Consider the following 13237-nt stretch of genomic DNA (forward strand, 5'->3'; position numbering starts at 1 on the left):
TTTCCTGGTAAAGTCACAACTTCAAAGATCTTAGACATCACATTAATAAAATCTAGCCTGAAGCCTCAGAAAATATAGACATTGTTTCACTTAGCCTCTAGAATTATTCACTTGCAAGGTCATTTATAGGACAAAGTTAATAAGAACACAAATCAAGTTTAGTGTTCAGGGAGGAAAATGGTAAGTGTAGAAATCAGTGCTACATTCGGTTAATATTAGTAATTAAAAAATAGAAAATTACATTTCACCGAGCATTAACAATTTCTGAAGTTTATTTCAATGAATTCAGACTGTAAGTTTATTGATTTCCTACTATAATACATATTTATGATCTTTTTGTCTATTACCACCTGTGCTTATATGACACATAACTCATTTTTTTATAACCTGGCCTAATAGTGAACTTGGAAGTTGGAATGGGTTCAAAGCCTCATCATTTCACACCTATCTATATGAATAACTTCTCTCTTTAGTGAATAAGACTTTTCCATCCCTCTACTAACAACAAAATTTCAGCACAATTTAGAACAGATACCCAAAGGCAGAAGCTCATTTAAACTCAACCATACCAGTATTAACAAAGGCTTTCAGAGGCACAGTGAAACCACCAGAATCAACACATATCTAAATCTAAAGATGTAGGCATTTAGGGACTATAATACCATGACTATTTTTAAATTTTTGTCTGTACATGTATGAATATGCACATAGCAATTTAAGAATATTACCATTTTATTTTGCATGGCAATTCATATAAAACATACTTGTATTTGCCAAAAGATGAACTGAAACTCTAACAAAATCACATTTTAATTATATTAACAATCTCAATTTTTTACCTTACCACACAATAAATACTAAATTTTAAAGTTTGTAGCAAATCACAAAGGATGGTATAAAATCATCAAACTTCCCATAAACAAAGCCTTCAAAACTGATCTTCAATTTCAGACTAAAGTGCACACACACACACACACACACACACACACACACACACACACACTATAAAGTATAATTCACTGTACTGAAATCTTCAGTCTAAACAAACAGTGGATTCTCCAAATTAAGGGATGATAGCTGGACACAGTAGCTCACACCTGTAATCCTAGCTATTTAGCAGGCTGAGAGCTGAGGATTGAGGTTCAAAGCTAGCCCAGACACTAAAGTCCTTGAGACTCTTCTCTCCAATTAACCACTAGAAAACTGGAAGTGGCACTGTGGCTCAAGTCATAGAGCCTTGAGCTGAAGAGCTCAGGGACAACACCCAGGCCTGGAGTTCAAGTCCCAACACTGACCAAAAAAAAAAAAAAAAAAAAAAAAAGATGGTAAGATTTAAAGATAACCCAAAATTAAAATTACAGCTAAACATGGCATGGCATAGTGACATGTTATCTATGCTTAAAGAAAATGAGCATTCAGAAATATCTAACGTGAGCTGGGAGATTGGCCCAGTGATAGAGTGATTGTGTAGCATGCACAAATACCTAGGTTCAATTCCTCAGTCCCATATACATAGAAAAAAGCCAGAAGTGGTGCTGTGGCTCAAGTGGTAGAGCTCTAGCCTTGAGAAAGTCCAAGGACAGTTCTTAGGCCCTGAACCCAAGCCCAGAACTGGCAAAAAAAAAAAAAAAAAAAAAAAAAAAGAAAGAAAAGAAATACCTAACGTTTGCAGAAAGAGAACATCTCAAATAATTCCCTATGTATTTATAAAAAAAAGGCAGTCTTGTTATCTAATATATTGTATATATGTTTATTTGTTTATTTGAAATAGGATAGGGAAGGGGGAATGCAAGATGAGGGGAGGAGGTGGGAGGAGGGGAATGGGAACAAAAACATGAGAAAGGGTAGCAATGTTTGTGAAGTAATGCATTGTCTCTCTGGTGAATATAACATAATCCTTCTATCTATTAATTACAATAAAATGTATTTTAAAAAGGTAGTCTACTAGAAGTCCATACATCTGTGCAAAGTCATGAGTTCAATGCCTAGCACCACAAATAGTAAGTTCATATATGGAATATATTAAGCATTAGAGAATCGCTCAACTTAGAGTTTTGCACTTGCCAGGCAGGCACTTTACAAGTTCAAAACCTATTGCACCAAAATAAAAATACTACAAACAAATGAAAGATATGACTAATAAATAATTACAGGGCCTAGAGAACAAACGTCTTTAATCATCTTCAGCAGGTTGACAAGAAAACATGCCTTCAAATTTTAAAGTTAAATACTATAGAAAAAATTCCTGCTTTTAAATAAAATATTTTCAATAAAGTCAATTTAATTGATTAAGAAGACCTAGTTAAGTCTTTCCATGCTAACTATTGATTTTACTGAATATCCATGCAATTTAATTTAGGTAATTAGGAAAAAAGGGGAAGGATATTGGCATTTAATCTCTAACATTATTCAAGCAAACAAATGGGGTTTTTTGTTTGTTTTTCATAAATTTGCAACTTCTGTTTTTAAAGAATGACTTAGATGTGATCTACTGTATAAGGAGGAATTTTATTACAAATGGAAAACATTCCGTGAAATATATTAACACCACTTATTCTAGTGTTCTTTTTGTAAGTTTAAATAATTCAGAAGTTATTTTTTGTCTTTTAAAATTGAGTATTATATTGTATCACAAGTTTGTGTTTCATCAACAAGAACTAAAAATGACTCATATCTGTAATTCCAGGTCCCTAGGGAGATAGAGAGTGATCATTGCTCAAGGCTAGCCTGAGCAAAGGTAGCTTGAGAACACATCTTTAAAAATTTTTTTTCACAAAAGCAAAAAGACTTGTGGATATGATCTCAGGGCTACAAACTACAGAATTTTGAAAATGTCAATTAAACGAACTAGCTTTTGCTACTGTTACAACAACCAAACTGGTTAAAACAATGGCCCATTTTGTTCTTATTTTTTCTGTGGTTGTTATCTTTGAACAGCAGAACTGAATGGCTGTGACAGTGACCATATGGCTCAAAAAATGGCAAAAACTTACCATATGGTTTCTTGTGGAAAAAGTTGTTGATTCGTGGCTTTAAAAAAAATACCACATAGTCAGGTGGCAATGCCTCACATCCAAAATCCTAGCTACTCAAGGGGCTGATATTTTGAAGCCATGCTAAACAGGAAAGTCCATTACACTCTTATTATTATTATTATTATTTTTGCCAGTCCTGGGCTTGAGCTCAGGGCCTGAGCACTGTCCTTGGACTTTCTCAAGGCTAGAGCTCTACCACTTGAGCCTCAGCACCACTTCTGGCTTTTTTTTTTTTTCTATATGTGGTACCGAGAAATCGAACCCGGGTCTTCCTGCATGCCAGGCAAGCACTTTAACCACTAGGCCAAACTCCTGGCCCCATTACACTCTTATTATATACAATAAACTACTCCCCCCAAAAAGCTGGAAGTAGAGCTGTAGCTCAAGTGGCAGAATAGCAATTGAGCAAAAAGCAGCTCAGAGACAGCACCCAGGCTCTGAATGTAAGCCCCAGGATTGGCAAACAACAACAACAACAACAAAAACATATACTTGGAAGTTAAAGCAAACTAGAAATAAAATTTGGAAGGAGAGAATAATTAATAAACTTAATTAATTATTTCTGCTGGTGCTCTAGGTAATATAGCATTAAAGAGTTAAAATATTGGCCAGGAATTTAGCCTAGTGGTAGAGTGCTTGCCTAGCATGCACGAGGACCCAGGTTCGATTCCTCAGCACCACATACACAGAAAAAAGCCCGAAATAGTGCTGTGCCTCAAGTGGTAGAGCTCTAACCTTGAGAAAGCCCAAGGACAGAGCCCAGGCCCTGAGTTCAAGAGCCAGGACTGGCAAAAAAAAAAAAAGAGTTAAAATACCACTATGTTTCACAAACTATCACAAGAAAATACAATGTTTAAGCTTGTACTTTTGGAAGTAAGTCTCGGATAGTACAAAATAGATATGCAAAGAAGAAAATGAAAGGAAAGATGATTCTAAGGAAGGAAGGAGGAAGAGAAGAAACAGCAAATATTTTTTAGTCAGTTCTTTTTAATTCCTATCTTCTGAACTGCTTTCTAAAGTATAGTTGTTCATGATAAAGGTAATATCCTTAATTTAAATTAGAAATGAAAAGTGAGCCAGGCACTGGTGGCTCATGTCAGAAGGCTAAGATCTGAGGATCACAGTTCAAAGCCAGCATGGGCACAAAAGTTCATGAGACTCATCGCCAATTAACCACCAGAAACCAGAAATGGTGTTGTATCTCAAGTGATAGAGCAGTAGCCCAGGCCCAGAGTTCAAGCCCTACGACCAAAACAAAGAAAAATGAGAAAAATGACCATTTGTATAGCATATAGTGGCTCATACATTTAATTTATGAACTGCATCTAAAATATATACTAATATACTTCACAGTTACTCTGCAATTCTTAAATATACCTAAATGCATAAAAATCAGAAAGTCATATTTTGTTATCAATCCTTCCATATAAAACACACAGGTTTCTACTCATATACACAAAATTCATTAGTACTTGCTTCTCAAATGTAACATGGATGGAGAAGTGCTGATCTGTGTTTTGACACAGAATGATGTATCTCACATAGGAAAAACCCTTCCCCAACTTTCTCTTCTCGCAGTTAATAGAGATATTGGTCTTTCACAGGATACTGAGTTCAAGATTAAGCAATACTAAAAAGCTGTATGTTCCCTTCCACTTTATTTCACACATTACAGTTATCTAACAACTACTAGACCTACTATGAGTGTTAATCCTCTAATTCAGATGTAGGTGGGACTGGCTCTCATCAGCTATATCTACATTTTATAAGGAGAAACATGTAAAATAAGTCTGTGTTTGTATACAAGCATGTCTAAAGGCCAACTAAGGAAGAAAAAGACAGAAAAATGTATGCTACATTATATATTCATAAAAATATTAGTCCATTGAGAAATGTAAATAAAATATTAACATCTATTATATAACCCAGAAAAGACAGGTTATATTTAGATTATACTAAAGATTTCTATAATGTAATACTTCTTTACACAATATTCAGACGACTTTTATTATTTCCAAAGCCTTATGTATGTATGAAACATATGTATGTATGTTTCATACATACATACATACATACTGTCTCTTTGGTAACATTTTCCTTCAAAAAGGTATTCTTATCAGGTTAATAATCCTATCTCTGTACTTACCAATGTCTAAAATTCTCTTTTGAAGGGCTCCAATGAGAAGAAATGGTTCATCTTTACATGACTGAATGAGTGTACCAACCACTTCAGAGTTTGTTGCTAAGATACAAGCATTTTCTTCACTGAGATTGACTCCTGCCATAGAAGGTACATCATTGATGTCATCTTCATCTCTAATAGTAAAAAAAGTTATAATTTTTAATATATGTACCAATACTCTCAAAGAGTATTTGAGAGTAATATTTGCAACAAATATTACTTAATTCACCCAATACAGAGAAGAACAAAAAGAATGGCTATCTTTTCCCACAGCCTTTAAAATTAATTGATATCTGTAACCACAAGTGCACATTTAATACAAAAACCATGAATCAGAAGCAAGTCTGTCTTCTAGAGCTTATCATTTCCTCCCTGGTAAATGAGATACACCAAGATGGATTTGGAGTTACACTAAGTCATCCACAAATCCTCTGCAATATAAGACAACGAAATGAAAAGAAACATGTTTGCTTCCATACAAGATAGTTAAAATCCTCTCAGATTTCCCCAGTGCAAAAATCACTACTCCACTGAGGGAAGTAGAGATTCCAGGATCTAGGAGGTAATTCCAATACAAGGCTCCGTGAAAATCCGCTTATTCAAGTCAAACTGTATCTACTTTTGGTTTTCTGCTTCAGAGTTTTGTGTAACTCATTTGTACCAATTGAAGACATTAAACAACTGACTGCAAAAAGACTATATGGAAAATATACAATTACACTAAAACACAAATACAGACATATGTAAAAATGACAATATGCAATAAAATACATTTGGACTCCTTGTTATGTATTATGTATGTATGCATGCACGTATGTAGGTACATATGTATTTATAGCAGTACTGGGGTTTGAATTCAGGACCCTGTGCTAACTAGTCTTCTTCTTGTGTTGGTCTCTCCAGCCCTCGTTTATTTTCATTATTTTTCAAGTGGAGTCCTGTATTTTTCTTCTTCTTTTCTTTTTTTTGCCAGTCCTGGGCTTGAGCTCAGTGCCTAAGCACTGTCCTTGGACTTTCTCAAGACTAGAGCTCTACCACTTGAGCCTCAGCACCACTTCCATCTTTTTTTTTTCTATGTATTTGGTACCAAGGAATCGAACCTTGGTCTTCGTGCATGCTAGGCAAGCACTCTACCACTAGGTCAAACACCCAGGCCCTGGGGTCCTGTATTTTTAACCATGGCTTCAGACAGATCCACCAACAGCCTCCCACTTAACTTGAATCTTACACATGAACCGCAGTGATCATCTTATTCATTGACATGGGGGTCTCACTACCTTTTTGTCCAAGTTAATCTCCACCTCGTGAGTAGCTGGAATTATAGTTATGACCTACTGAGCTTATTTGACCAGAAAACTTAAACAATTTTTTATCTCACAGAACTGCTGCATAGCTTCAAAATGAATATACCTATTTAAGATAGTGTATGACATATATACACTCATTTGTATTCACATGGTAGAGAAGGCAGGCAACACTAAAATTCTATCCCAGTATCCTCACTGCCACATGTAACAACAGGAAAATTACTGGCTATAAATTGCACACCAATATAACCTAATGTACACAAATGCGATTATATAAGAAATATGTTTCTTCTCTTTATGGGACAAATAGTCTATCATGTAGTGTCATGTCAATACATTCTTTAAATTAAAAGAAGACTCCCTGTTTGTGCACAGAAAGGGGAAGTAAAAAAAAAGACCTCTAATTTAAAAACCAGCACATTTGGGATTACTAGAAAAGAGCTTAACACCAATATGCAGAATAGGAGCCAATTCAACAAAAGAAAGTAGCATGCTAGACACAGCAGTTGGGAGTAAAGAGAAAGAAGTTTTCAATCTAAACAGTAGACCAGAAAAACATAATAAAAGTGTTTCTGCCTTACGGAAAGAAAAATAAAAATAAATCTCTTAAACTACCAAATAAAACGTTCAAATTCATTCCTATCATATGTCAAGAGATGTAGGACACTGAGAATAGTTCTAGGAATCCACTTCTCACTTAAATAAATCAAACAGTAATGACAAGATTTAAATATTTAAGTATTTAAATACCAGGAGTATAAAAATGGTAGTTATTCACATTATCTTAAACTATAATCTCAAAGAGCCTAAGCAAAAAAAAAAAAATTGTTTCAAAACCATGAAGTATCTGGGGATACCAAATTACAGTTGGTAAGTATTTGGTATTAACGTTCTGTTACAAAATAAGGATCACAGATAACAATAATATACCATTCCTTTAAAAGAAAAACTAGCCAGGCAAGGTGGCTCACACCTATAATCCTAGCTACTCAAGAGGCTGAGATTTGAGGATCAAGGTTCAAAGCATCCCAGGCACAAAAGGACCTGTGGGGCTTGGCTCGAGGGCAGGGTGGTAGCCTTGAGCTGAAGAGCTCAGGGACAGCTCCCAGGCCAAATTCAAGCCCCATGACTCAAAAAGAAAAGAAAGAAAGAAAAAAAGAAAAAGAAAACTAAAAGAATCCTTACCCAAACTTAAACATTACACAAAGTACATGCGTATCAAACATTACTATAATATCTTAAGTATGAGTACAATTACTATGAATCAATTAAAATAAAAATTAAAAGACCAAGAACACATACAATCAAAGTAATTCCCATATCTAATCACTTAATATCTTTGGAACTCAAGTTTCTTCCTCTGTAAAATAAACAACTTAAGAAATAAAGAACTTTGTCAAGTCCTACTGAGTAACTGAGAAGAATAAGGTAGCTCTTTTATGACTGACTCAGAGGAGACTGCACTCTGAACACACACACACACACACACACACACACACAAACATACAGGCATTATTCATGTGTGTGTGTATGTGTGTGTGTGTGTGTGTGTGTGTATACACATCCTTTCTTTTTTTGTGTGGGTCATGGGGCTTGAACTCAGCCTGGGCGCTGTCCCAGAGCTCTTCAGCTCAAGGCTACCGCCCTACCCCTGGGCCTGGGCATTGTCCCTGAGCTCAAGGCTACCACCCTACCCTTGAACCAAGCCCCTCTTCCAGTTTTCTAGAGGTTAATTGGAGATAAGAGTCTCAGGTCCTTTTGTGTCCAGGCTGGCTTTGAATCTTGATTCTCAGATCTCAGCCTCCTGAGTAGTTAGGATTACAGGCATGAGCCACCGAGCCTGGCTTGCTTATATATCCTTATATGTACATATGTTCTTGAAGAAATATGTGAGAAATTATTCTCCTCCAGAAAGGAACATAGGAAAGTGGGAACAAGAAGAAGACTTTATAACATATTATATTCCTTTCAATTACTATTAAGATTTACTATATACATGGATTATCTGATCAAAATTATGATTTAAAAAAAAAAAAACAGCCAAGCACTGGTAGTTTATGTCTCCCTCCTACCTCAGGAGGCTTGGATCTTCAGATCTCAGTGCAAAGCCAGCATGAGCAAGAAATTCCATGGTGTTCTTATTTATCTTCAATTAACCACCAAAAAAGCTAGAAGTAGAACTGTGGCTCCAGTGTAAAAAAAAAAAATCTGGCATGGCCCAGTACCAGAAAAACAAAATGGAAGATAAAAAAAAACGGATACAAAAACAAAAAACATGGCTGGGAATGTGGCTTAGTGGTAGAGTGCTTGCGTAGCACACAGGAAGCCATGGGTTCAGTTCCTCAGTACCATATAAACAGAAAAGGCCAGAAGTGGGGTTGTAGCTCAAGTGGTAGAATGCTTCCTTGAGCAAAACAAGAAGCTCAAGGACAGTGCTCAGGCCCTGAGTACAAGCCCCAGGACTGGCAAAACAAAAACATTTAGAAGGGCTAAGTTAATGGTAAAATGCTTACTGCCATGCAAAAGGTCCTGGGGTCAATTCTCAGAACAATAAAAATTTTAATTGAATTAAAAAAGAAAAGCACAAATAGAGCCAGAGCCAATGGCTCATGCCTATAATCCTAGCTACTCAAGAGGCTGAAACCTGAGGATCACGGTTCAATGCCAGCCTGGGCACAAATGGTCATGAGATCTTATCCTCAATAAACTACTCAGAAAGAAGCTAGAAGTGGTGCTGTAGCTCAAATACTAAAGTGCTATCCCTGAGTACAAAGACCTCAAGGACAATGCTCAGGTTCTGAGTTCAAGCCTTAAGACAGCAACAAAAAATAAAAGAAAAAGAAAAGGAAAAGGAGAAAAAGGGATGAAATTCATCCTTCTCTCTTTCTTCTTGCCAGTCCCAGAGTTTGAACCCAGGGCTTCAGCACTATCCCTGGGCTTTCTCAAGGCTAGAACTTTATCACTTGAGCCACAGAGCCACTTCCAGCTTTTTCTATATATGTGGTACTGAGGAACCAAACGTGAATGCTAGACAAGCACTCTACCATGAGGCCAAACTCCTGTCCCCATTCTTGTCTTCAAAATAAAATTGGAGTTATAGGAACACAAAGCTGGCATTGGTGGCTCATGCCTGTAATCTTACCTACTCAGGAGACTGAGATTTGAGGATCATGGTTCAAAGCCAGCCCGAGTAGAGCTCTAGCCTTGACTTAAAACCAGGGGAATTACAATTACTAGAAGTGGATAACTGAGTTGTCTTACCAATAGAATTACCCATTCATGTACTAATTTCCATCAGAAGATGTGCAAGGGCTCAGGGACAGTGCTCAGGCCCAGAGTTAAGCCCCACAACCAACCCCCAAAAAAGGTGATGCCATGATTCATATACATTCATACATTCAATACTAAGGTCTTAAGTCATTTGTGTACCAATACAGTAACCCAACTAAACGGTCTCTTGCTGGTTCCTGTCCAGTTTCTCCTGAGATTGTACATAAAGACTGAAGAGAACATCATAACATCTAACAGCGCTTTACATATAGTACTAACACAGAATTCAGTCAATGAGGAGACAATTCCACATCTTTTAGAATCTGCAACCTTTCCCTGCAATTAAACAGGAAACTGACATCCCAATAAGATTTATTCTCGCCTGCCAGCCTTTCTTCTATCTGGCCCCAAGCTGAACATCAGTTCCCTCTAGTACAGATGCCTGTTTCCATGGTTACAGATGGCAGCAGGAGCAAAGGACCCCTACTGAGGAAAGAAAAGGTGGCACAGTAAACAGCACCCAAATTTTCCTTTAGGAAAAGAGGTTGACTGCAGAAAAGGCAAAAACAAAAAAACAAAAAAACAAAAAAAAACTGTCTACTCATATTACCAATAAAGTTAAAGTAGGTCAAAATAATAATCAATGTTATGATATTTAAGGATATTTGTGATTCTGGTTTGGTTTTATTTAATTTTGAAAGAAAAGGAACTGCAAATTAACTAATCTTTAAGCATAGTGCAGTGACTTCTGATGAAGGTAATTTGTTTTAAAATATGATCTGAAAAAAACTTTAAAAAGTGACTCAGTAAATAAAGTTAACCAAGATTCTGTGAATTGAAATAGTCAAAAGTGAAAATTACAGGAACACTACTTATTTATGATATAATCTGTCTATTAATTTTTGCTTTTTTATCAAGTAAACCATGGCATTGTTCATGGCTGCCTTTTAAAATCACTTCCACCCTCATGATCTGCAAAGCACTAACTTCTGAATTATATCAATTCACATTCTTTTCTTGTCCAAATAATTCTTATGTTCCTATGAAGTCAATCTGCCATTCAGTCTTTCAGATAAGGACCTCATTTCTTTTCCTCCTCTCATCACCCACAACACATACTGTTAGCAGAGCAGGTCTTTCTCTGCTAGCCCTTCAACACATTGTGCTTTCTCATCCTTAAGCCAAAGCCCTCTACCAAGTGCATTACAGATCTTAATTTGTTTTTACACTTTTAAACCATTTCTTCCTTCAATTACTACAACATTCAAGCATCTAAGAACACATTTTTATCTTTAAATATAGCGAATCTTACTATACTTTTTAATCTAACAGTCAATGTCTTTGCCTGCTTTAAACTCAAATAATAAATCTAACTTAATTGATCATATTCCTAGTAAAGTAGTATATCAATTGCATGTAAATACTGAAGAAAGTTCTTTGTATTCAACAGAACGCGCTGATCCAAAAAAGACTAAATAAATGAGATGGCATCAAACTGAAGAGTTTCTGCATGGCAAAGGACAGTGCTAACAACATAAATAGAAAGCCCACAGAATGGGAAAAGGTATTTACTAGCTATGCATCAGACAAGGACCTAATATTTAAAATATACTTAAAGTTCCAAAAATTAGACCAAATTTAAAGAGAGATTTCTCAGAGGTAAGAATGGCCAATAGACACATGAAGACATGTTTAATATCTCTGGCCATAAAAGAAATGCAAATCTACTTGGGAGGCTGAGATCTGAGGATCAAGGTTCAAAGCCAGCCCCAGGCACAAAAGGACCTGAGTCTCTAACCTCCAACTAACCTCTAGAAAATGAGAAGCAGGACTTGGCTCAAGGGTAGGGCTGAAGAGTTCAGGGATGGTGCCCAGGCCAAGTTCAAGCCCCATGAACCTCCTCCTCCCCCCTCCCCACCAAAAAAGAAATGCAAACCAAAACAACTTTGAGATTCTACCTCACTAATTAACAGATGCTGGTGGGGATGTGGCCTAAAGGGAATGCTACTACTCTGTAGGTGGGAATATAAACTGGAAGCAGTATGGAAATTCTTCAAAAGACTATACACATAGAGCTTCCCTATGACATAGCAGGTCCACTCCTCGGCATTTATCCAATAGCCCGCAAGTAAGGCCACATTAAAGCTACCAGCACAACCATGTTCACTGCAGCATTATTTGCCATAGCTAAGACATAGAATCAACTCAGATGATCCACAGTGGATCAATGGATCAAGATAATATGGTATTTTGTACACAATATAATTCTATTCAGCCATCAGAAAGAATGATATTGCCCCATTCATAAAGAAATGAATGACTTGGAAAAAAATTATATTAAGCTAAGTAAGTCAGACTAGGTTGCATGGTTTCCTTCATTTGTAAAAATCAGAAGGCACCTATAAATCCACAAGTAAACCCAATGGATACTAAAAGACAAACCATTACATTTTAACATGAAAAATAAACAGGACTTTTAATAATCACAACAATCACACAGTGAAATCAAAGGAATATATTCTGAGGAAAGGATCATAAGGGCTCAATAGCAGTATGCATACAACCATATAAAAAGATCGAAATGAACATGAAGAAATGGAAAAAAAAAGATTTTCTGATTTTCCCCGTTCGTTGCTTTTTTTTTAATTTCTGTCTTATATGTAAGTTTCTCTGACTTGGGGAGGGTCAAGGAAAGCACAGAAATAGTGGGACAATGGGAAAATTAATTAGCAGTGATACTCGCTGGCCATAATGTTTAAAATGAACCATAGAACTTGTGGAAGACAGGGATAAGGAGGGAAAAACTGGGAGAAAATGTGGAAAGAGGGAACATGTTCAAAATAAATATACTCAAAACCCAACTTTATGCAACTGTAACTCTTTACAGTATTTTTTGTTAAAGAACATGCTGTATGTTATTACATACAGGGCACTACGGAGCAGACAACAAAAAATGAATATCCTGAATTAAGCTGCCTTCCTTGGAATCCTGAGTCTTCTACGCTAATATCTATGTCATGGAAAACAACCTTTAAGATAGGTTAAACAAGAACAGTAAAACAAGAACAATGGTCCTTGCTCCTAGACTGAAGATTGTAGAAAGCAACTCATATCATTTTAAAAGGAATTAGACATGCCATCAACTGACAATGGAGTTATATTCCAAACAAACAAACTAAAAACCTCCTGTGTAAGTTTGAAGTATTGGCTGAAAATACACCTAATACTAAAACCTACAGATGATCACAGTTTGGCCCCGCCTACTTAAACATGGTTACAACATTTTAAATAGCCCACAGTTGGGCAAAAATCATATAATGCAAAGTATAAATGCACTGGATAGCTCATGTAACATATTAAACATCTTTATCCCCAAAATGCTTACCATACTTTTACTACAGAGAGTATCAATTGTTTAGTTAGAACCACATAGCAGTCTGGGG

The 13237-nt window shown here is 36.2% G+C and overlaps 1 protein-coding gene across 1 annotated transcript in view; it reads right to left on the reverse strand.

Annotated features, from left to right (window-relative positions):
- Positions 1-13237, reverse strand: part of Taf4b (TATA-box binding protein associated factor 4b) — a 92537-nt gene that overhangs the window by 33516 nt on the left and 45784 nt on the right. The window contains exon 10 of the mRNA XM_090353303.1: positions 5182-5351. Within this exon, the coding sequence (XP_090209429.1) occupies positions 5182-5351 (170 nt within the window). The remainder of the gene's footprint in view (positions 1-5181; positions 5352-13237) is intronic.

Source organism: Megascapheus bottae, chromosome 19 (assembly GCF_031878675.1).
Source record: "Megascapheus bottae isolate mThoBot1 chromosome 19, mThoBot2.hap1, whole genome shotgun sequence".
Lineage (NCBI taxonomy): Eukaryota > Metazoa > Chordata > Mammalia > Rodentia > Geomyidae > Megascapheus > Megascapheus bottae.